General features: G+C 39.5%; 1 protein-coding gene across 1 annotated transcript; it reads left to right on the forward strand.

Annotated features, from left to right (window-relative positions):
- The first annotated feature begins 827 nt into the window (after positions 1 to 827).
- tnfrsfa (tumor necrosis factor receptor superfamily, member a) lies at positions 828 to 23,038 on the forward strand. Its single transcript, XM_084383254.1, has 10 exons — positions 828 to 1,089; positions 12,054 to 12,222; positions 13,829 to 13,960; positions 18,253 to 18,364; positions 19,007 to 19,140; positions 19,231 to 19,332; positions 19,423 to 19,469; positions 19,596 to 19,877; positions 19,978 to 20,014; positions 20,691 to 23,038. The coding sequence occupies exons 1-10, from the start codon at positions 1,057 to 1,059 to the stop codon at positions 20,990 to 20,992; spliced, it is 1,350 nt and encodes a 449-aa protein (XP_084239380.1). The 5' UTR covers positions 828 to 1,056; the 3' UTR covers positions 20,993 to 23,038.
- The last annotated feature ends 1,492 nt before the right edge of the window (positions 23,039 to 24,530 follow it).

Raw genomic sequence — 24,530 nt, forward strand, 5'->3', positions numbered from 1 at the left:
AATGTGGATCAGAGCATGAGATGACCCACTTGAAATGTAGGTTTTGAGCTGAGAGCTGCATTGTTCACTCCATATAAATTGTTGCAACTATAAAGCTATACTATACTATAAACTATAAAGGGCATTTTAACACTGGTTTACCGCTCACTCGTTGAATCCGTTCTCACATTCAACATTTCATCCTGGAACAACTCCCTCACCACCAAACCCAAAACAAAAACTCTCCCGCATTACTAATCAGGCCCAGCAAAAATAATCAGCTCCCCATCCCTAACTCCTTTATCTGAACTGTACAACCGCTCAGTGATCAGGAAAGCCACCCTGACCACAGAGGCCCCTTCTCACCCCCTCCACCACGCCTTCCAGTAACTGCCACCTAGCATAGGTGATCTACAAAGTATAAAATAGACACTGCACGTTTGACAGTCCCCTTTTGTGTGTTTTAAATGTGTCTTCAGATGTGTTTTAAATATGAATCGTGAGTATTGTTTAGTCTTGTCAAAGGAGAATTTCAATCAAAACAATATAGTTTATCTATCTATCTATCTATCTATCTATCTATCTATCTATCTATCTATCTATCTACCTATCCATCTATCTATCTTGCTGTCTAACTGTCTAACTGTCTGTCTATCTATAGAAAGTGTGTTTAAATACACTAATATATTTAAATACACTAATATATTTGAATACACTTGTGTATTTAAAACTACATCTGAGTCAGAAGAAAGTTGCACACATGCTGCCTCATTATTATTCTGGAAAGACGCACTGTGATTGGTCCTTGCGTCTGACGTCACGCACAGCTCTGAGGCAGGGGGGAAAAAAACAGTCGTTGAGCGGCGCTCAGACCGTGTCTGTCTCCGCCAACAGCAGAAAGTCTTGTCAGGGGCAAAAACTCATGAGCCAAACTGGACGACGGATAGTTTTAAAGCTGGACTTGTGTGGCCGTTTTCTTTTTCTAGTATAATTGTGTTGGGTTTTTTTTTTTTTCAACGGCTTTACAACGAGACGTCCCAAGTCGCCGGGATTTCCTCTCATCTCGAAGTTCCCAAGATGAACTTCGGTGCGGCGGTCGGGAAAGTTCCTGTAAGTAAACACGACATTAACTATCCAGAAACTTCCTTTTTTAAAAATGTATGCCGCTTTATTTGGTTAACAACTGCCAGTAAAGTCTTTACTAAAGTGCTAATAACGGTTGAAATATGCCACTAACTTGTGATAGCTTCGGGTAACGTAGTGCGCTCGCGACGCCGGACTCATTTAAGCTAGCAGCACGATTATTAATTCAGTCGCCGGGAGAGTTGTGATCATTAAAAAACCCACTTTCCTATAAAGTTGAAGCCTACAGCAGACGAAGCTTGACTCTTTTTTTTTTGGGAAGCCTTACCATGACATGTGAGCTGAAACCACGGCCGGGCCCGAGAACTTGTTTGGAGGAGATGAAACAAGCCCGGTCATTGTCCCCGCAAGAGGTCCGACACAGGAAGCAAATTTTGAGTTTGTTGTTGTTTATTAAAGTGTTTATTTCTGCAGAGAGCATTCATCTGAAGGCCCCTGTGTTCCACTTCAGTACATGTGCTGTATTATTCACTCATCATCTATCAGCCCCCCTCCTCCTCCTCCTCCTCTCTACATTACAACCACCATCTGTGTTGGGCATCATGTGGTCATATTGTTCAGACATTCAGCATATGATGGCTCTTGGTCTGTCACAGCGGATGTAGCATTCCCATTAGGCACTATTAATAAGTGCAGTGCAGTTATGGCCTGCTGTGAGTCCACTCTAACAAGCTTTTAAATCAGACTGTGTGAAAAGAGTGAGATGCACAGATTTAGAAACATGTCTGCAGCTTTAATGGACACCCCTAAAAAAAAAAAAACAATATTTCACCTTGCCAAATTGTCAATTAAAGTCTCAAAGTCTCTCAAACAGTTTTTCCACTGAAGTTTATTCCACTGTCAGACCTTCACAGAGGCGTCTTTTCATTCCTCGGCTGTTGTTTTTTCCAGCTGTGCAGCACCAAAGCCTGACACTATAAATGCTGTGTGCTCACCGTGTAACGCCTTAAAGTGTGACCAATTTGTGAAATGTTCTTTGAATTTATGTATAGTATCGTATGTGATTGATTTTTGAACGGGACACGAGGAGGGTGTCCACTTTTCTACGAACTCAGGGCTGCACGGTAAATGAAAAAATAATTGTAATTGCAAGAAGCTGCTGCTGTGACCGGCTTCTTGTGATTCCTGTGAAAGCTGCAATTTTTTTTTTGAGAAGGGTAAAAAGTGAGACAAAACAGCATTATAATGAAGCGCTGTAGTGCCGAAGAAATGCCGTCCTTGTCCTCCAGATGTGAGACAACATCCACCGAATGTCACATCATCGTGATTCCAACTGTTTTTCAGTGAAGATGAAAATTGTGATGCAAAAATGTTCATTATCACTAATCAGGAATCATGTCAAAATAATCGAGATATGATTTCTTTATCGTATCATGCAGCCCTACTTCAAACACTATGTTTGCGGGTGGAGATAAGAAGCGGAAAATGAATCACAGTTGCTAGCAGAGCAAATAAAGGCATGGCATCGTTAAATTAACATCTGCCGATGTGCCCGGAGTTTTGCTGTTTGTTTTCTGCGTTGTCTGATGTGCGTTTTAAGTCATGCAGTCTTCCATTACTGAAATCAGATTTACTTCTCCGGGTGGCAAAGTCAATGTTTATCTCTTCTGTAAACCACAGTACATTCTGGAGGCCTTGCCAGCAGGCCCTGTTGCTAAGGGACTATGAGGAAACTTCGCCCCCACCCCCATTCTCCCCCCTCTAATCCCCCCCACACACCCCTTCAAATTGCCTGAGTGTACGTGCCTGGCCCTCCAGTAAACTTCCTGTCTCGAGTACACAGATATGCTGATATTAGTGGCATCAATTTACTTCTGAGAATTGTCATGCCCATGCAAATGTACACAAGATTGTTATCCATGATTGCTTACTGTGTGTCTGGGTGTTGGTTCACACAGGAAATATCCCTCTCTGTCTCTGTGGGGAACATAGACAAGGGCAGGACTGACATCTGGGACAAGTGGAGGCCAAACTGTGTCACTGGGGACTGAGCAGTGGTCACTCTAGAGTCCTTAATACTGTAACTGCTACTTACTGCTGCCCTGCATGGTGACCATGTGAACAGTTATAACCAGGCCTGTGACTTAGAGAAGCTACATCGACACTGAATGATGCAATGGGGTGCAACTAGCTCACTGTCAGATAACAGGTGGTTGTTTGTTTTTTTAATGTTTGCCTGTCACAGTTTCCACTCAGGTTTTTATTCTAGAAAGTTGTTTTATGACTGGCAGTTTGATTGTTGTGATAGAGCCTGTTGTTGTGGTTGATGTGATCACTCTCCAGTTATCAGAGACCTGCTGACTCACTTAGGGAGTGCCACCTGTTCAGGTGCAGCCCACTCACGTAATGCATACCAACAGAGACAAGTCAGAGCTCACACGAGCATGGTTCAGCAGAGTTGAGATAAACAGGGATAACTTACCGTGCGTCAAACATCACCAGATAAACAGATTAACTTCACCCAGATACATTCTTAGATGTTTTTTAGACCCAAGTAGCAACTAATTGCATATTTTATACAGTGTCAGAAGGAATATTGGGTTCAATACTTTCTCTTACAAGCAGTACTGTAGCTCTCCCATGTGTAGAGAAGTCATCTGATGGGTCAAGTCACATGAGTTTACTGTCCTCTTTGAGTTCATTACACTAGAAATGGACACTGGTTGCCAAAGGGTGCAAAGCTAGTGTCAGCTTATTTTTCTTTCTTTTTCTTTTCTTTTTACACTTTCATACTTCAGCAACTAACAATTATTTTCTCGGTTAATCAGTTCGCTATGTGTTTTTTCTTTTTTGGGGGGTCCACAACCTAAAGAAATTCAGTTTACTGTCATAGAGGATTGAAGAAACCTTAAAATATATACATTTCAGAATCCGGAATCAAAGAATTTGTACTTTTTTAAATTGAAAATGTTAAGAAAAGATTAATCAAGTATCAAAATAGTTGGTATAGAGCTGTATTTTATGAGTGTGTGTACATATTTGAAAGCACTGTTTTCATACAATATTTAAAGAGAAACGTATTACAGAAGGAAATCACTATAGCTGTGATGTTTCTCATTTTACATTTCAGTAAAGCTGAAAGAATAAGTTAATCATAATCTATTTATTGTTTGTGTCATTTTTCAAGCAAAAGTGCCCAACATTCCCTTGGCCCAGCTACTCCAGGGTGCGGATGTACTGCTTTTCTCTGTTTACATCATTGTAAAACTGAATATCTTTGTGTTCTTGGACAATTGATTGGACAAAACATGTTATTTCCAGATGTCTTTTTTTGGTAAACATCTTTCAACAATGTTTGGATGTTGTAATAGGCTAAATGTTTGATCATTGGCACATTAGTTAATAATTAAATTATTGTCAGTTGCATCTCTGGAAGTACTTATTCAAATGGGTACTGTTGATACTCTATTAAATGAAGAGAAGACCATCAAATAAGAGGAAATCACTATTAGAATACTGTTATGTGTCACAAGTGCAAATCTGGGCATTTCAGTCATTGATTAGTCAATGACTAGAAAGAGTGAACTATTTGAATAATTGATTCAAGATTAATTATTTTTTATTTTAATTCATGTTTCAATGAAAATGTGTCAAGCTAAAGTGACAAACATTTCTTAGTTCCAACTTTAAATTGTGAGTATATCCTGCTTTTCTTTGTTTTATGTGATCATACATTTCATATCTATGGTTGAACAAAACAAGTCATTCGTTGTTGCATCAGTAATCAAGAAATTAATCAGCTGATTAACTGATAATAAAGAAAGTCGCCTGTTGCAGCCTTAAAAAAAAAAGCTGGAAAACGTTGCGCAGTAGTAGGCCTGCAGTGAGTATTGTCATTATCAGTTAATCTGCGGATTATATTCTTAATGAAAATATTCGTCCTTTGGTCTGGAAAATAATGAAGAATGCCTTCGCAATTTGCCAGAGGCCTTGTTGACTAATTCACATGGCTTGTTTTGTGCAACCAACAGTTCAAAAGCTAAACATTTTTAATTTACTCTTAATAAAAGACTAGAAAACAGTACAGATTTACATTTAACAGTAGCAACCTCTGAAGTTTTGGCACTTTCGCTTACAAAAATTAGTTGAATTATTAGTAGCTTTTCAAGATATTTGCAGATTAGTATTCTGACAGACGATTAGGTAATTAATCAACTCATCTCTCAGCTGTACCCTGGAGTCAGGTGAACTAGATGGTGCCTCAGACACGTAACACAATACCAGAGTGGCATAAGGTTTGCATCAGCTCCGTTCATCAGTTTCTCTGACCTCCTGCTCTGCTAGATGAACTGTTGAGTCTTAGAGCAAACTCAGCCTTTGTCCAGAAAATGGACCTGTGTTTACGAAGACATAAATCCGACATAAATTCCAGCTATTGATGGTTACTTAAGTCCTTGTTGCCGTGCCACACCAGCCACATATTCTACATTTTTGCTGTGATGTGTTTATAGAGGAGACTATAAACTGCCTGCTCTTCATGGACTTTTTTTCCCTTTTACACAAAGACAAGCTTTAATGGAGCTAATGTGATTGTCTCTAAAGCGAGGTGATGGATTCCTGCACATACTTTAATCTATTAGTCATCCTTTCTTGCTCCTTTCATTCTCTCCCTCCTGGAGTTGTCTCGTGAGTCGCTGCCTGGCTTCCCTGTTAAGGGCCTAATCAGAATTTAAAATGGCTAAGTTAATAGCCCTCCTGCACACAAATCTCTAAATTCAATTGTGGATTGACGTACAAATTCAGGGCCTGTGTTTATCCCTCAGTAATGTGCTATGTGACTCACAGTGGTGTTGTGTTCATGTGCAGCAACCAACTCTTAAAAACCACAGAGACCTCACAACACAAACAAGTTGGAAGATATGTGTCACACTGCACCTGCTTACGATATCTGAACCCTTCAAACTTTGGCTAATACCTTCATCAAAACAGTATGTGGTCAACGTCATTGTCAGGGTGTCATTTCACAAACTTGTGGTTGTGGGGTCGCTGCCTGGAAATTCACTAAATACATTGTCGTCATCACAGATTTTGCCCTTTCTCTCTTTTCCCTGGTATTAAGGTGAATGTCACCTAACCTGCTTGTCACACACTGTCACATTTGTCTAATCAGTGAAGCATACCTCCTGAGGAAACTCAAGAATTTGTGTCATGGAGCTGCAGCTTCCCTGAGTTAAAAATATCCAGCCTAGCGGATATGTTGTGTGTCTAATCGGGTGCTGGGCCTGCTCGGAGGCAGGCTGCTGTGGAGGGAACAGTTTGGAGCTGAACCCTGCATGAAGCCTCTGTATTGTCTCGAGCTTCCTGTGCTCCCTGAGAGGAGGGGGCAGCCGCTTTTCACACGCTCCCACACATACACTGTATGTGTGCTCGCATACTCTATTGTATGTGTGTCTTCTTCAATGTGTGTGCGCAGTTTTTGTGGTTTTCACTCTGAGTGTTCTCTTGTCTACGTGCTTTTAAAATGACATGGGAGTCATTCTCTTCATTTTATATCATTTAGCTTTACAATGATGGATGTATCCAAGCTCGGTTGAACTTGCTGTAGCAAGTGTCAGACTTCTTTCTCTTGACATAAGCGGGGTTGTACTTGATCTTCATCGTCTAACACAGAATGTCAGTGTAATTTATCACTCAATGAAAGCTGTGCATGGTCACCCCGTGTCTCAAGGGAATGCCAGGCTTTATCTGTGAAGCAGAGAGCATTCAGTGGTCTTTCAAGGTCAGCCTCTGGGGATTTTTAATTCCACAATACCCAACTGTTTCAAAAAGATTACCCAAACAGTTGAAAAAAGATCATATTAAATTAAAGTTTAATGTAGGACAATGCGTACTTGATGTCTCATCTTTAATGACAAGTTTTGGTTAAATTAGAATTAGGTTTAAAAGACAGATGTCAAAGTAATATTGGATAATCATTTTAATTGAAACTTTAAAGACATTTGCTGCAGAACAGTGCTTCTTTCTCTGTGATATTTTGCTGCTAACCTCTAGTTCATACTCGCCTTCATCAGCGTTCCTTTAGGTCAAAGAGCCATCGGAAAACTATGCAACACCATAAATAAGGGATTATTTATTCAACTAGACAAGACAATTGGCGCGTTAGTCAGAATTGGACAAGACAATTGAACAGTTATGGGTGGAAATGTGGAAATGTTTGGCTTTCAAAAGTCCAGTCAAAAGCAGACAATTAACTGTGAAAAGCAGACAATTAACTGTGAAAGAGAACAAAGGGGGACTATTTTGATCATCATTTATTCAATTACACAAGACACTTGGTCAAAATTAGATAAAACAATTCAGCAGTGATCATGTGGTAAAGTTGTTATGTTTTTGGCTTCTTGATTGGACTTACTGTGCTTCACACCAGCTTTGTGCTTTTTAATTGACGGAGACAACAGGCAGATCATTTGTGATCTTTCATTGGTGCAATGTTTAAACTGTGACATCAGTTGTGCTTCTAAACTGTGGCAGCTGTACTGTACAGTGATACTGTATGGTATGGCATGAGATGGGGGAGGGGTGTCTCTTTTTTGTGGTTGTGGGAGGTAGCGTTGTGATTAAGATTGAGCTGTGGTAAGGTCAGAGGAAGACACATGTTGACATTTAAACTGAGGTTTCATACTTATGTCACCTATGACGCTTTTCTTTTCTTTTCCTGAGAAAAGCATTGTACAAACATGTTTGTTCTATGCTTCAGCCTGTCATGTGATTAAGTCCTTCAACATCATCAGGGTAAAATGGGTTGATTCCTCAATGTATTATGGAAAGTTGAAGTGTTTGACAGTGGTGGAAGAAGCATTCAGATCTTGTACTACTTTTTGCTAAAAGTAGCAAAACCACAGTATAAAAAGTATAAGTTTGTTAAGTAAAAGTCCTCCTCAAGTACAAAAGTGTTTGCATCAAAATAAACTTAAAGTAACAAAAATGAACGTACTCTATATACAGAAGGACCCAATTCAGAATCATGGACATTACATCACTGGATTATAATTATTGATAAATAATTAATATGTAAATCACTTTTAATTTCCCAATTGCAGTGGACTAGAAGTATAAAGCAGCATAAAATGGAAACACTTTAGTAAAGTGCATCAAAATTAAACCTAAAGAAGTATTTCACAGCCAGAGAGGCGAGAAATGGGTAGTTTAAGTTTACTAACAGATCTTGGTATATATTTTATCAGTACTGCATAGTTTTGACAGTTTGATCGGAGAGAGAGGAGCAGCTCTCTCTTCTCGATCTGATTATACTCCTTGTGTCCTTGGATGCCGGCATAGAATAGCGGGAAAACAGTCTGTAGTTGATACGATAGCCCTAAAAACCACCAGATGACACATTTTGAGTCATTTCTGAGGATTTGTGTTGGCAAGGAGTGGGCGCATTGTTCATTTGCATATATGACCAAAATTGTAGTGATCCAAAGCTGGTTGAAAATCAGCAAAGTCCCCGTTCAAGTGCAGTACTTAAGCAAATGTACTTAGTTACCCTCCTACGTAAACTAGCACTTATTGTGTTAGTTTACTTGGTTGTTGACTCAAATCCTCCAGCTGCTGACCATCTGTCATCTGATGATGAAAATTCTGCGTATTACAAGTGACCTAACGTGAGAAGTCTTGATATTTTAATCTAATGTCCTCAGGGGTATTTTAAATCTAAACTTCTCAGGAGCTTTTTTTTCCTTTCTGTCATGTTGTCTGACAGTATGGATGTCCCACAATTGATGAAAGAAAAGATTGGCTAATAAGAAAAGCATGATATAGAGAATCAGGTCCTCCACCGGATACAGGAGTTTAATGAGGTACATCGTGTCTGCCCTTATCAGTTCGCTATGATTGAAATCATCTGTCCAATATGAAATGAAGACTCTCCCTTGGTTTATCTGTGTGCGTACGTGTTGTGTTGTCTGTGTACAATTGTTGGTCACATTTTCTGTTTCTGCCCATTTTTTTTTTTTTATATAATAGAACTCACTGTAATTCCCTCAGGGATAAGGAGTGATCACAGCCCTATAAATGGCCCATTGATAACCTAGGTCAACTGAGAGGATGTCCTGTCATTTAGTCACAAATGCATTCTCAGTGTACATGGCATGTGTAGAGTGTGTGCCAGGGCAATTTGGAAGAACCCAGGGTGTTTAGAGGAAGTGGAGGGGGGCTACTGTTGTCAGATAAACAGAGGCTCCCTCATTATTTTATTGTAACTTTTATTAGTTTAACAAGCATCCACTAACCTACCATACATACAGACTGGAAGCATGACAATAGGACACTGTTGTACCAAATAATCTGCGACCAAACCCACTCATTGTAGAGAGGATAGAGAAGACTGTGAAGTGGACTGAACCACTTCAGCCGAGGGTTGGAGAGTTTCCAGGCATTGTGGGTTTGGAGAACTTTCTACCCTGAGGTTACGGTCACTCCAGTCTTCCTCCTCGCTTGGTTATGGAGGTAAAACTAAGCCACATTGTGGCTGCTCCTGGTGTTTATGTGTATAGTATGTGTAGTTAAGCAGCCTTAGGACATTAGTGTGGACACATGTTGATGGCGTTGTTAGTTTTTCTTGTCCGCAAGCTGAAGTTACAAAATAAAAAGAAGAGAGAATGTTTTTGATTCCCACATGGAGAAGTGATCATGGACTTATGACTCTGCCATCCTATAAAATGATCCCTCTTTAAAGAATTCTCAGTAGCAGTTGTTGTTTTTCTTCAGAGCTGAAAAGGTCAGTCAAATAATTGACTTGTTGCCAAACAGGAAATTAATGAGAATTGTTGGCATTGGAAAAGTCAAACTTTACCTGCACCTATGTTTTTTATATTCCATAAATCTGCAAATTATTGTCATAACTAATCATTAAGTCAATAAAATGTCAATAAATTGTGAAATTAGAGCGTACGTGTGTGTCTGTCAAATTGCATCTGTACTTACTCAGCAAGCGGAAAACCTACAAGCGTTTGATGTTTTTGTTTTTCTGAGTTATTTTTGGACCCTGGTTGCAGCAATACAAACATTCGAGGACATCAACTTGGGCTGACATTTTTAGACATTTTATAGACCAAACAAGTAATTGATTAATTTAGAAAATAATCAACAGATTAAGCGATGAAATACTCATTAGTAGCAGCCCGTTTCTCTCAATGTGACTGGATCCTCTGTGCACAGTAGCAACCTTCAGCTGCTGAGCATTAACAGGTCTGCTATTGAGGGCAGCTGCACCTGGGAATGTTCGAACAAAGACGGGAAATGATGTCACCTCTATGCTGTCTATGCATCTTTACTGCCAAGGCGACACCTGAGTTTCAATTTTTGATTGACTGTAGTGATTTATTAGCTGCTAATGCCAGGGTAAATAACTTTTTAATGCATTTTTTCATTCTACTTCTCCTGTGTAGACGTGTAGGGTTACATTTAGTGCAGCTCACTCTTTCCCAGTTGTCTTTTTCCCCCGTCATTTCTTTCCACTGTTTTGTCGTGCACATGTGCTTAAACGCAGATTTTTCTCTCTTGCCTTTTCACACGGCCTTCTACTAACTCTTTCCCCAAATCCATGTCTCTCTACATCCCCCACCCTGCAGTCATACACATAGTGTATTCAAGTCTAAAAGACTCACCCTGTGTCATGCAAGCTGTTAGTCCCCCCCCCTCTCATTTTATCTCCCTCCCCTTTCCGTCTCTCTTCTGTCCCCCCCACCCTCCTCAGAATGTTTGGATAGATCTAAATGGTGTGATTGTGACTGCTCTGCCGGCCGTCTGCCCCTCCACGTCTGCCTCTCAGCGTCTTTGGAAAGTCTGACGTGAGCAGAGGGAAAGGAAGAAGGGAAAAGGCAAAGAGAGAGAGAGAGGAAAGTTCTTTTGAACAACAAGGCATGGCGGCCCTCCAGAGAGCCAAGACTAGCGTCAGGAGTCAGTCTCCACTCAAGCCTGTCCCTTTTTCCCTACCTCTGTCTATCTGCTCCCAGTCTTTATTACTCTTTTTCTCCCACACTGTCTTTTTAGACAACCTATTCCCTGCTGAGCGTCCCATCTTCAACTCGCTGTCTACAGTTTCTCACTTTGAATCGACGCCCCTCCTCCTCTTTCTCCCTCTCAACCTCTCCACCCTAACCTGTTCCCTTTCTCTCCTGGTCTAGCAGAGGTGGAGGTGGATGAGGAGGGGGAGATTGGTGCACAAAACCTCCGAATCTAGGCCTCTCATTTACCCAGGAGGTGTCGCATTGCGTTTGAGGCGCTTCACGACGGTGTCACATGTCGTGGCATTCAAAGAGCCGGGGTTTAAGAATGTGGGTCATTTGAAGTAGAGGCACTAAAGTGTGTTGTTTGCCAATGAATGGGGCCTTCTCACATTGACATGGTGAAAAGCGTGTGAATAAACACCAGCGCCTGGGGGCCACACTAAAGTGTTCGGCTGTATTCTTCTCAGCACCCCACCTATACAAGCCGGTTATTATCTAGCACATGAATGGATTTTCGGGAATCACATTTGATATGGGCACTGTGCTGGTGTTAGCTGAGATACCTTATAAAACCTTTTTCTGTTACACCCACAGTAGAGGAAGCAGAGTCTTTGCTGTTTAAACCTCTCCGACAAGAAAACCAGATCACGCAGTAATTAAGTTTGGTTGCCTGTTGCGCTGCGTGCAGTTAGCGTATAGCTCCGCATCCTGCACACACAGGCTTGTTTTGCCTCCAGTTCTGACCGGCTGGTTGGCTCCCTTAATTGCTTTCCCACGGCAGATGTTCAGATCAGATGGTTCAAATTAAGTCGTAGATTGCTCACACAAGGTTTCCTATGAAGATAGACTCTCCTCTTTACTGTCCTTCATCTAATGGGTTTGAGTGTGTGCGTCTGTATACTGTGGAAACACAAAAATAATGCAAAGCTTTTCTCTTTTCCCTCCCTCTCCCTCTCCCTCTCCCTGATCTCGATGGTTCAGGTGTTGGTAGCAGCACTCCTCGTCGGGTTGGTTTGTCACGCAGCAGAACCTCCAGCTGCTCAGTGGTCCAGCGATGAATACAAAAACCTCACCGTTCGACGGCACAGAACATGTGTGGAGAATGAGCAGTACCCCCACCAGGGATTCTGCTGCCTCAATTGCCAGGCTGGTAAGGAGACTCACATCAAGTACAATATACATCCACACATACAAGGAATGTGGGCCTGCTGCAATAACCTGAAACTCCCCGTGATCAACAAATTATATCATTTCCTGTGTCCTGAAAATGTTATATCCTCGGACATAACAAGAAGTGAGTGAAAGCTAGAGCAAACATTCGACTGCCATTTTGTGTGCATAAACTGAAGTCAAATGTCAAACCCTTAACCAGAACTGTATCCCAAATTACTTTTGCAAATACTCTCTGCCTGGTCTGGAAAGAATGCGTGATGTCCGGGAACAGAAGGCAAACTGCTCCATCTCAGCAGTTCAGAATGAAGCAGCATCTGAAGTTTTCTTTAAGTCCCAAGTCTTTAAAAGTACCTTCCCTTTTTAATTTTTTGTGCACAGAATTCGTAAAGGGTGTTAACTTGTTTCTTTTTTAGCTCAGAAAATGTTTAGCCATGATGCAATTACTACATACTGCTGCCGGCTGATTGAGTTATTTCATTTGAATTCTGAATTCTAAGAAATCTTTTTATTTGATTTACTCAGGTTTTGGTTTTGGGTCACATTCATCACTAGATAACTATCAAGTTTATCAACTTATGCTTTATTTCCAAAACACATGCCCTTTTATTAGATAATGTCCGCACGCACATTTATTTTTGTCATCTTGTTTGTGTCAACATTCCGGCCTATGAATCTGGTGATACTCCATAAGAGAAAATCTTCATTCAAAGTAACAACGCAAATGAGGCAAGTGTACACAAGACGGAAACAAAAGTATAACGTTATTTATGGGAGACAAATAATTAACAGATATTAAATGCTAAAAACAGAACATTGCTGCTTGTTTGGCCTGTAGAAAAATCATTGTTTCTCGTGGTTTTTATGTTTCCACCACTTTTCTTGCATTCTTGCCAGTTACCACATCCGTTAAAGCTACTGTGACCACCTAATGTTCTGAAATAATAGCTTTTTGCTTCTTTTTGTCAGTATAAGCTTTTATCATACCAGGCAGATCTTATTTTTATTTATTTTTTTTACCTGGATGCACATGAATATCAGTTTTAACCACATTTAACCGCAATACTAACAGTCTATTTACTGAATACACAGAGCTTAACAAAAATATGTCTTGTTGCATTCTTCCCATTCTCCACTGTGTTCTTCCGTACATCAGATAAATCCTGGAAACACATGACAATGTCGTGGTTTTATTCATGGCATGCATGAACTGAGTATAAAAATTCAAAGTGTGATAAGCGAACAGTGGAAGAGCTCAAACCACTGTGGACTTCAGTGACAAGGTTCCTGTCCTCTGTCAAGTAACCATAAAATGCCATGACTTTAACTTTCTGGAAACGTGCTTAAAACAGAAAAAATCATCCCTCTGTGCTTTTATCAAATCAAACTACCCCCCTATTCTCGGTAAACCTGATTGGTTTACCGTTTAGAAGCATAAAACACAGTGTGATCCCGTGCTGTGATATGTCCTGTCTCAACTACTTCAACAGAAAGCACATCGAGGTCCACAGGACTTGAATTTTCTGTATTTTGTGTATATTTTTCAATGGACTTGTCGTCTGACTGTTGTCTTGTTATATTTGCAGGAACCTTTGTGCACAAGGAATGTGAAAGAGACCAAGAACAGGGGATCTGTCTGTCCTGCGAGCATGGGCAGACCTACACGGAGCACTCCAATGGGATGAACCGCTGTTTGCCCTGCACGCACTGCCGCTTAGGTAAAAAATCTGGTGGCATCTTGATGTGTGTTTCATAATATCATAATTGTGATTGCGTCAGTGGGAAGATTTTGAAATTTGATGAAAGTCTTTGTTTTTTCAACTTGGGTCTTGTTTTACTTCTTTAACATATTATTTAATTTAAAATTCATTAAGATTTGGGTAAGACACTTTCCAATAAGATCCATTCAGCCAATTGAGTGGTCAAATGATAATTTGATCATATTGATAGGGCTGCAACTGACATTTATTTCCATTATGTGCTAGTATGTATAAAATGACAGCAAATAATTACTTTTAAAAAAGCCCGTTACAAGTTCCTCAGAGCCCAAGTTAACGTCTTTAGACTTCTTCCTTTGTCTGATCAAAAGTCCAAAGGCCAAAGAGACGCAACTGGTTACAATTAGACAAAACAATTGACACTATTCACATTTTAGAAGCAGTAACTGTTTGTTTTTTTTAAACATTTCTATGTAATAAGAAAATTATGTATCTATGAATTGATTATAAGGCTTTACTGAATATCGTGAAGCTTTAAAACCTCATTCATAACATTGGCATTTAAACTCGTTACTTCTGCACAGTTGCAGATAAAGATCAGGCTACACTAGAAATAGTGTAGAAATAGATTGCAGTGGCGTCTGCGTAGGATTGTTTTCTGACTCGTGTGATCCAAACATTTCCAGTAGTTTGTCAACGTTGTTAAAGTCACACAGTCAAAATTTAATGAAAATGATTAATGACATTCACAGCATGTCTTTATCTAACAAAATGTTCTGCTTCAGTCCATATGTGTTAGTGTTTCAAAAACAACATTTTCGCTGCAGTCAATAAACTGTTTGCTCTCCCGCTTGCTGCGCACAAAAGGAGGCATGCACCAGTGAGATTATTAGGGCTGTCTAGCAGTAATCTAACTGTTAATTACACTCTAACACTATTACAGTAAACTACTTAAGTCATTACAAAGTAAAAAGCTAAGATGATGTATCTGCGTTCTCTTGGCCCTCAGCGCTCCATCAAGACGTCATCGCTTTCATACAGACAACGACTGTAGAAAGATGTGAAAGCATTTTTAGATTGCTGATGATGAATCAATTCTGTTTTGAGGATTTCTTTTTTCAGGGTGACGACATTGTAAAATATAACTACAGTCATTTTAAGCTTCATTCAAAAAACCTCAACAGAAGCTTTGAATGTTTAAAAAAAGAAGACATTCGATGCATCCTTAATTGATAATTAAATTTGACTCTTACGTCCCTGTTAAATGTACAAATCAATTAATTAAATAACTTCTTCTGGGAAAGATAAATATGGCTGACTATAAATGTGTTCGCGGACAACTACAGTAAATCCATCACTTCAGGTTGAACCAGAAAATAGAAATTAAATAACACCAAAGTGGATTGCCCTTTAATTCCAGAGTAGAGCCTTCTGTAATCCAGTCAGTCAAAGATATATTGTTTAGGAAAGTTAATACCTTTTTGTCTGCGCCCCCACCTTTCAGCTCCACTCATGAAAATGTGATCTTATGATGTTACACGGAGTAGTAGGGCGTGTCTTTGTTGTTTTGTTTCGTAGGCTGAATGTGAGTGTGTTACGTGTCTCAGGAGATTTGCTTGTGTGTCTGTCTTTACCTGGCTGAACTGGGTGTGGCTGCATCTCATTGTCTCCCACACTGGGCGTCTTTGTGTTCAATGAAAGGCTGGAGCCACAGAAAAGAGACTACTGTTACATGGGATGTGTTTTGTGCTCATTCATTGGTTTTTAAGATAGAGCTTTGTGTGTTTTGCTCTAGTTTTAACTTATTTACAACCTCGTAATAACTAATTGGAACACGTTACACTTTGAAAAGTTTGCTATAAACTTATGAAGCTCCTGTTGGGAAATATCATATATTAACAAGGCTACAGTGGATTGGATGAATCATTTAGAGAGCCTTGCTTTTTTGAAGTTTAAGCCACGTTTCTCTCTAAAACAAAGCTTAATGATTAATGTTGTAGAGGGCATTTCATCTGTGAAAGGGATCTTGATTTTCTTTCAGAACGTTCTCATTTATTAATTGCTTAAATAACTTAGATTAGACAGGAAGTACTTATCAGATTGGGCTAAACAGACACCCTACTCTGATTTCAAGCTTTGTATGTCCCACCCTCAACACACAGACGAGTACAAAGCACCTGCCAATTTAATAGAAATAACATAATCAAGACATTATAGTGTGTTTCTCAAAACACCAGCTGCCTGGCTGGTAGCTGAGTATTGACTTGTTGCCAGTCTGCCACTTCTGAATGTTGTTTTTCTAACGGAGGTTCAGGTTTACCGGGACTCAGACGCTATTTAAAACTTTGTCGCTCTGTTATGAATGTGTTACATTCCAGTCAACACTGAGCATAATTATGCAACACAGGCTCTAGACAGAATCTGTGTCCAACACAACACCTTTTCTGTGTAAAGATTAGCTGCTTTATGGCAGCATTAAGGAAGCAGAGGGACAACAACAAAACTTTATTTCTAGCTTGATTGAATTACATAAATGACAAACTAATGAGACAACATGGAGAAGATTAATTCACTGAACAATGTCATAAACATGTCCAAAACAAAACAACTATTATAGTTTAAGTGCTTGTACAAATTTTCCTCTCAGGGCTTTTTTCTTACGGGGATCAATAGGAGCTTTGTGAGGAACGGCACAAAATTTAAACCAGGAACATCTTTAATATTTATTTTTATGTGACATATTGTCATCAGTAGTTGGTATTTTCAGATATTTATGTGCTACAGTAATGAGGATGATAGTGTGCTGCGGGGATGAGCTTTACACGGTTATATAATAAATGACTTTTTCCCAGAGTTTCTGCGTCCCATCTTACCATTTTAATTATTATACATCATTGAAATGGTAACAATCAAGCCCATTGTCCCAACAACAGACTGCTGTGATAAACTCCGTAGTGGTCCCTGTGGGAGTGTTTGTGTATACAATGAGTGCAGATGCTAGGCAGGGAAAAGCTCAACAAACAAGAACACTCGCTGACAAGAGGAAAGGACAAGGAGTTCACAATAATTTATGATATGTGACAAAAGCACACACTATTGGCTTCTTGTGTAAATACTTATGTCTTTCGCTTGTCTTATGTCATATCAACAAATATTTTTCTATTTAAAGCTGTGAGCTGAATAATTTCTGTTACCACAGTAAATAAAGCAATCTTTGTGGACACAAAGACATTTAATACTCAAATTGAAATGTATGGACCGATAAAGGCAAGGTTTCCTTCCAATGAAATACACAAATGTTTTCATTTTATCAGCACGGTGCTGCTGATGCACCTTCTCAGGAATGTCCTATTGAGGGTGACAGCATTTATAAGGAGATGACTAATTGTGGACTTTGTATTTAGGAAACGGTCTCACCTGTGGAAGAAATGACTAAACATGTGACCTCGTTTAGGGTCATAAAATGGCACAAACTCTGGTCATAAAATTGTGATAGAAATTAATATCTGGAAGAGGACAGAGTTATTTAAAAGTGTCATAACTTGCTACAAAACAAGGTGATCTGTCTGAATAGAATTGAAGGAAAATGACTGGGAGAAGATTACAAGATAGCAGGAGTGTGTTCGCATTTTACAACCAAACCAGCACTGATGTAATGTTTGTAAATTGGCAAGCATGGACGTCATATATCCGTGGAAGGTCTTCCTGTGGAGGGTAGATTGTTGATTTGTTAATAATGATTGTATCTCCAATGCCTACTGTCTTTTGAGGGTCCTAATTCGATAAATGAACCATGACAGACTCGCTTTCCCTCGTCATCTTGAGGAAGACAAAATGAGAAACCCAGTTATCTACCTTTTTCAAAAACGGCCCACAAATTAGCCAAGAAGTGTCTCTTTTAACACAAGCCAGTGGTCACAGGTTTATAATGAGTCTGCTTGGAAAACCTAATGCATGCTTCACAAAGTTGGATCACAAGTCACAATCGCTTTTTAAAAGAACCGAGGCTGCCTTACAGGTTCCAGTAATTTGTAAGCTTCTCTTGAGCTTGTCAGATAGCATCATTATATTGTATGACATAAGATTTTTTTTAAATAATCAGAGCTTTGTCTGACTGTGTATTTAATTTGGTGACTAATTGTCAAATATGTCAGCCGATGGAAAGAGTAGATTTTTTTTATGTTTATCTCTGTATAGATTTGACTTGATTTATGTCCCTGGCACTCATGATATTCCACAAACAAATCCACATCTGCAACAATTCTCTAACAACTTTTTCTTTCTCTCCACAGATGAGATTGAAACTGCCTCCTGCACCACAACTACAGACACCAGGTGCCAGTGCAAACCGGGAACCTTCTGTGTCCCAGATCAGGCCTGCGAAGTCTGCAAACGCTGTGCCAAGTGAGTGTGATTTACTTCTTTCCTGATATTCAGCTCTGCTCTTCAGCACTATCACCAGACATTGACATGCATTGGCAGCGAACTATAGCTGCGACAATTAATTGAACAGTTGTCAACTATTAAATTGCTTATTTATTTTGATAATTGATTAATCGCTTTGAGAAATCTTAGTCAAACTTCTCTGATTCCAGCTTCTTAAATATGAATATTTTCTGGTTTCTTTACTCCTCTATAACAGTAAACTGAACATATTTGGATTGTTGACAAAAGACATTTGACTAAATAATCTTGGGCTTTGAGAAGCACTGATTGGCTTTTCTCACCTTTTATAAACCAAAAAACTAATCGATTAATCCAGAAAATAGTCAACAGATTAATCAATAATGAAAATAATAGTTAGATGCAGCCCCACAGCGAACATTGGCATTAGATGCAAACTGCTCAGTATGAATATAAATCTTAGGATAATGGGTCGACTCTGTATTCTTGGGTTTCTTAAACAGCTAGTTAATTTCATTAAACTCGCAAACCAGTTAAAATCCATTCCCTGGCAGACAACCAGAGTGAAGCTCCGAGGCTTATTCAGATTTTTGTATGTTTTACTATTACGTGAAATTAATTGTCATTTCTTAAAAACTCCAGGTGTAAATCAGGAGAGGAGGAGGTGAAGAAGTGCACCCCATTCTCGAACACAGTGTGTCAAAAACGGGATCCGTCCCCGACCAAAACCTCCCCAGTCCTTCCTGTAACGACTCCTACAGCTCCAGCAGACATCGGTAACTTCACCTCATTTCACCGTTTCATGCAAAGCCTCCCGCTTAACACTCAGAAGTTGTTTAAAAGCTAATTGTTCATCTTTTTTCCAGTTGTTCCAATATGCATTTCCTTGGTCGTCCTCATCCTCATCATCCTCATTGGGCTGGCTGTGTGGTGGTTCAAAATCAGGCAGCATTCTTGTGTAATACCATGTGAGTTGACATCATGTGCCGTACCTTCGCAATAGTGTTTTAGCTTATGAACGATGTTTTCCTGATGATATTTGTTTTGCTTTTAAACAGGTTCAAAGAGCCATAGTGACTCCAGTGAAATTGTGAAGATTCCTATTGTAAGTTTTTGCTTTGTGTTTGAATCCTTTCGTATTGTGTCCCTTGTTAAGGGCTTTGTAATTGGTAGTTATTGCGTGTTTGCAGTCCCAGTCACTGTTTCAACCTCCGCTTTCTCCTCTGCTCAGGATGAGAGTGGAGCTACAGCGGAGGAGAGACAGAATAATCAGAACGCAGGTCTGGAGGGGGAGGAGTCCCGCCCGGAGTCGAGGCCCCTGCTGCAGGAGACCCAGGGTGGGATGACCAAGGCGTCCCCTCCCCTTGAAGACGAGGACCGAGGACTCGGGGACAGTTTGCCAAACACCACAAGTTCGTCTCAAACTAGCCTGTCAGCCCTGCCCACAGCGGCCTCCTCTGGTAACACCCCACACCAGAGCCCCACTGCCTTAAGACTGCAGCCTGCAGACATGGTGAGGGAATGAAAAGCGTCAAAAAAGATCTAAAAATCATGATTTATCATTTTTTCAAATTTTAACCAGCTTTATATTTGTATTTTCTCTCATTCTGCAGGAGGATCCTCTGCGACATCGATTGCTGCCTCTGCTAGGTAAGACTCCAGCAGCCGGAGGGGGAAACTTCCCCTCTGTTGATTTCCTTAAGATAATTTTCATGCATCTTGGTTTTCACTCAATGGCAGCAGTACACCGAAAACAGCTCCACTTACCACAGTTCGTGTCAGTCCACAGTTAAATAAACAATATCTCTGCTCTTGAATTAGCTGCTTGAAAGATTAATAATCTCATGACAGTCAGGCCACATCTGAGCCTTGGGGGGACTGGAACATGTTGTTGTTTTGTTGTTGTTTTGTTCATGCAAAAGTAAGCAGGATGTGGTTTCTTTGATTCTCTGATAAAATTCCTATCCATGCATCCCTGAGGAAAATATGTCCAGTGTGTCCACACACTGACTGTCATATGAGGTTTTTTTTTTTTTTTTAACTTAGTGTTGACAATCTGTTATTGGTCCATGGTGACAGAATACAAATAGGTAAACAACAAAACAAAATATTACAATTGCCCAAATAATAAAAAGAAAAACACAGATAAAATAAAAACATACAACCAAAACAGTAATAAAGTACGCTTTAGCTCAAACAGATTGATTGATTGTCACGTTCATATATCAATAAAAGCACGAGTCACTCTTGTAATTATCGTGACAGTTTCTATTTGTGCCACTTTGTATCTCAAAGTCTAAATTTTACGTATTTATCTGTTTTTCAGGGTCAGAAAAATCCCTCAAGAAGAGCTTCGACCTGTTCGACGAGTACCTGGACGTGCGGATCCACAACAAGTTCTTCAGAATGATCGGAGTCAGTGACAACCACATTCGGATCGCGGAGAACGGCCCCGCCGGTGACAAAGTGTATGAACTGCTGAAGAACTGGATGCAGAAGCAGGGACTAAAAGCCGACATCAACAACCTGTTAGATGCTTTACTAAGTATGGACCAGCGGCGCTCGGCTGAGAGCATCGCCTCTGCAGCTCTGCGGAGAGGCTACTACAAGCACGCAGACACACCCTGAGAAGCTGCAAATGAAGTAAATAGATATTACTTAATACAAGAAAACTAAAGCACATAGACACTATCGATGGACTTTGTGTCTCGCGAACAGGCTTACCTCTTTGTGGCTGACGAGCCACGTATTCAAAAGCCAGTAGTTTTAAAAAGAAAAACACAAAAAGGGGAAGGTCAAGCCGTATTGATCGGAGCTCCGAGGATGTTGACTACTCGCCAAATGTGGAGGTGTAATAATAAAAATGAAGAATACCACCAAAGACGACCATGAAGTGGTGTCAAAAAGAGCAGAATAACATGAAGGTGTCAACTTCCGCATGCAGAAATGGCTGCATGTTTTCGGCTCTACTGAACCGACATGCGTCCAAATACTGAAAGCTTAGAAGTCTCTTGGAGTGTGTAACTCGTCTGGTCCTCTACCCAGATCAAAACACTACCCGGAGACAAAGATATACACTGGTTTGTAGGAGTGGCATTAGCTGTCACTAATACTGTGCCTCTTTGTTGCACTGACCTCTGGCACATGTAGGATTTAAAACTACAATCATGCTTTATTTGTTGTTGTGTATATTTAGGCTTCTCTGAAACCACATGTAACAACGTTTTCCTGACTAACAATCGGAAAATACTGTCCATTTGTCCTGACCATGTGCAGCCTTACTAATCGTAAACTTTACCTCTTTGATGCCATCTGATCATCTAAATTTATCTAGGTATACATTTTTATTGTGATGTCATTATGTTCATAGAGCCTAGTGAATCAAAGACGCTTGTAAAATCAAGTCACGGTGGAGAAAAGTTTTCAGTCTTCTGGTCTGTTATACGTTCAGTGTTACAACACACACACGTCATTGTAGAAGGAGTTTCACAAGCTGTTTCTGTTGGAGCAACTGTTAATACTTTAGTCCATAATTTTCCACGTAGCTTTGAGAACTTCATGGTCATTTTTATTTATTGACATATTTATTGTAATGAATAATAATTAACTTTCATTATTTATACCATTGCCAACGAAACAACCCTGGAAAAGAAGCACACGCCGTGTTTGTGTTGTGTTTAGCTACAGGGCAAAATGACTGACTTCAAATTGTTTTCCGCCCGCCGCGCTGTGTTAAGTGTAGCACTCTGGTCCACACTGTCAATGTGTCAATGTTTTATCGTGCCATTTCTTCACAACTTTGTAACCTTCACGATGCTAAATGCAGAGGGCGTCATTTCAAATTGGATTTGAGGTGACATCGATCTTAAAAAATGCAGACTGACCTGTTGAGACTGACCAAGTAGTCCTTCTGTACGTGTCAGCAGGTACGGATTGTTTTCTTGGTCGGACTCAGACAAGATGAAGGAAATCTTTTCTGGATTTAAAAAGAAGCTCAAGTTTATTTCCCTGATTTTGTCATTTGTACATATGTCCAGAGAGCCTCACAAAGTGTATATGTCCTGTAAATAAGCAGCTCTATTAACAAACCAGAATGAATATATGGAGGAAACACCAAACAAGGTTATTTGGCTGTTTTAAACTCGATTTTGCCCGTTTTTCTGCAGTCTCTTATGTATAAAGGAAAGAGTTACAGAGTTATATATGTATTATTGCTGAAGAGTGATGCTACAGTGCTGGCACTGCCATCTATTGACGGACAATGAAAATACAGCCTGCATCAATTTCTAGGGACCTTCTCTCACTTACCATTCTCTCTTTTCTAACACATCCATTTCTTTGACTTTTTCTTTGGTATTCCTCTTTCCTGGTGTAGCTCAGCAGCGAATAGGCTTCAGTGCATGTTTCTTTAACTCTGCAGCAGTTCATGTGCGTGTATGTCTTTTTTAATGAAAGAATAATTTCTGTTTTTACTTTTACATATTTCATTACAAGTCCTAAGCTGTTCAATTTAACTGCCTTTTTACTTGTGTTAAAACATCCAGTTCAGCGTTGCCCTCAAGCCATTTCTCCCCTTAGTTATTGTTTGCTTGTCATGGATTTCAGATATAAATTATGCAAATACATCAAAGCTGTTTTTTGTCAATTTTAAATAAATGTTTTGTACAGATTACATGTCTTTGAGTTGTGTGAAATTACTGATGTTTTCATGTTTGTGTTTAAAATTATGAAACTTTTTTTCATGAATATGAATATGCCAGATGTATGTTCTTATATAAGTCTTAGTAAATTACTACTTCCAGGTGGCCTGTTTTTTGTCTTTTTAGTTACAGTGAAAGTGGAAGACAAACATTTTGAGTAAATTCTTGGATTATGTTGCTAATTACAAAAATTACCATGTGATTTGTATTTAGGAATTGACTAAATTCCAAAGTAATGTGACCCAATCTTACATATTAGTAGGTTTATTTACTACCCAGAAAACCACAGTACAATACAATCACACATACAATCCAAATTGTATCTTTATAGTCTTTAAATAATACGTAAAACAAACAAAAACTGCTTTTACTCTTCGGTGCATAACAGGAATTGTCTTGCAGATATGCTCAACATATTTGTGTGCTGAGTGCTGAGATAGAAGAACTTGTTAAAAGAAATACATTTCTGCAGGAGTATGAAGTAGAAGTATGTAGGTGAAGGTAAATACAGTGACCATAAACCATAAGTGACTCTGTTATTGTACTTTATATTGACAGAAATATCTCTATATTTGAACATATAACAGCAACAATAATCTGTGTGTATGTTCAGTCATAGAAGACAAATGCAAAACATAAATACAAAGATATACAGTACATGTTCAATTCACATTTAAGGGGAGCTCTACTGATGTTAAACATTAAAGGTGCAATACTTAAGAACTGGCCACCTGTCGAATTCATATTAAAAACTAAAAATGGCACTGAGTAGAGCACATACCTCCGCCAAAGCCAACAGTCCCCTAGTTCAATCATATCTATATTTAAATCCAGTTATTTCATGGAAATCCATTCAGTAGTTTTTGCGTAATCCTGCTGACAAACCAACCAACAAACATTCACAGGGTCACCAGGGTCACCAATAACTGCTGCTAACTAATTAGCTATTTAGCTCAGTTAGCCATGCAGCTAGTGGTCCTGACTGTGAAATCAGATGACCAGGGCAGCGTCGGTGCTTACACTGCTAGCACGGGAGCTTTGGACTTGGGACGGGGCGGTAGCTGGTTAGCATGCTAACTTGAGCAAAAATCTCTTCAACATAAAACATAAATGTCAAAACTGTTAATTAATGACTTATAATGTAAGTGCAACTAAAATTATTACATATTGCACCTTTAGAAAAAAGTTGTATTAAACCTTTTGTAGCTCCCGAGACAGCTCATGTCACTCACACGTCACATACTGCAGCCTGTTAAAATTAATACGGACAGTTCAATGCATCACACATGAGTGATTATTCTCTAGAAAGCACATCTACAGACATCCAGAGGTAGAAGTTGTGTTCTGAGTTAATTCGATGGACATAATCTCCATGCCCAAAGTATGAAGCAAAGCTAAACTGATAGAGTTGAGAGCTCCTCGCATGGCAGACTCAAATCTTCAATCAGGATGTTACCTTTCTCGCC

This window comes from Pagrus pagrus, assembly GCF_965226575.1.
Source record: "Pagrus pagrus genome assembly, chromosome: 19".
Lineage (NCBI taxonomy): Eukaryota > Metazoa > Chordata > Actinopteri > Spariformes > Sparidae > Pagrus > Pagrus pagrus.

Excerpts from the sequence above, each read along its gene's own strand:
- tnfrsfa (XM_084383254.1), top strand. The coding sequence starts at position 1,057 with ATGAACTTCGGTGCGGCGGTCGGGAAAGTTCCT. Across the intron at positions 18,365-19,006 it reads GTCTGCAAACGCTGTGCCAA|GTGTAAATCAGGAGAGGAGG; the intron begins GTGAGTGTGATT and ends TAAAAACTCCAG. Across the intron at positions 19,878-19,977 it reads GACTGCAGCCTGCAGACATG|GAGGATCCTCTGCGACATCG; the intron begins GTGAGGGAATGA and ends CTCATTCTGCAG.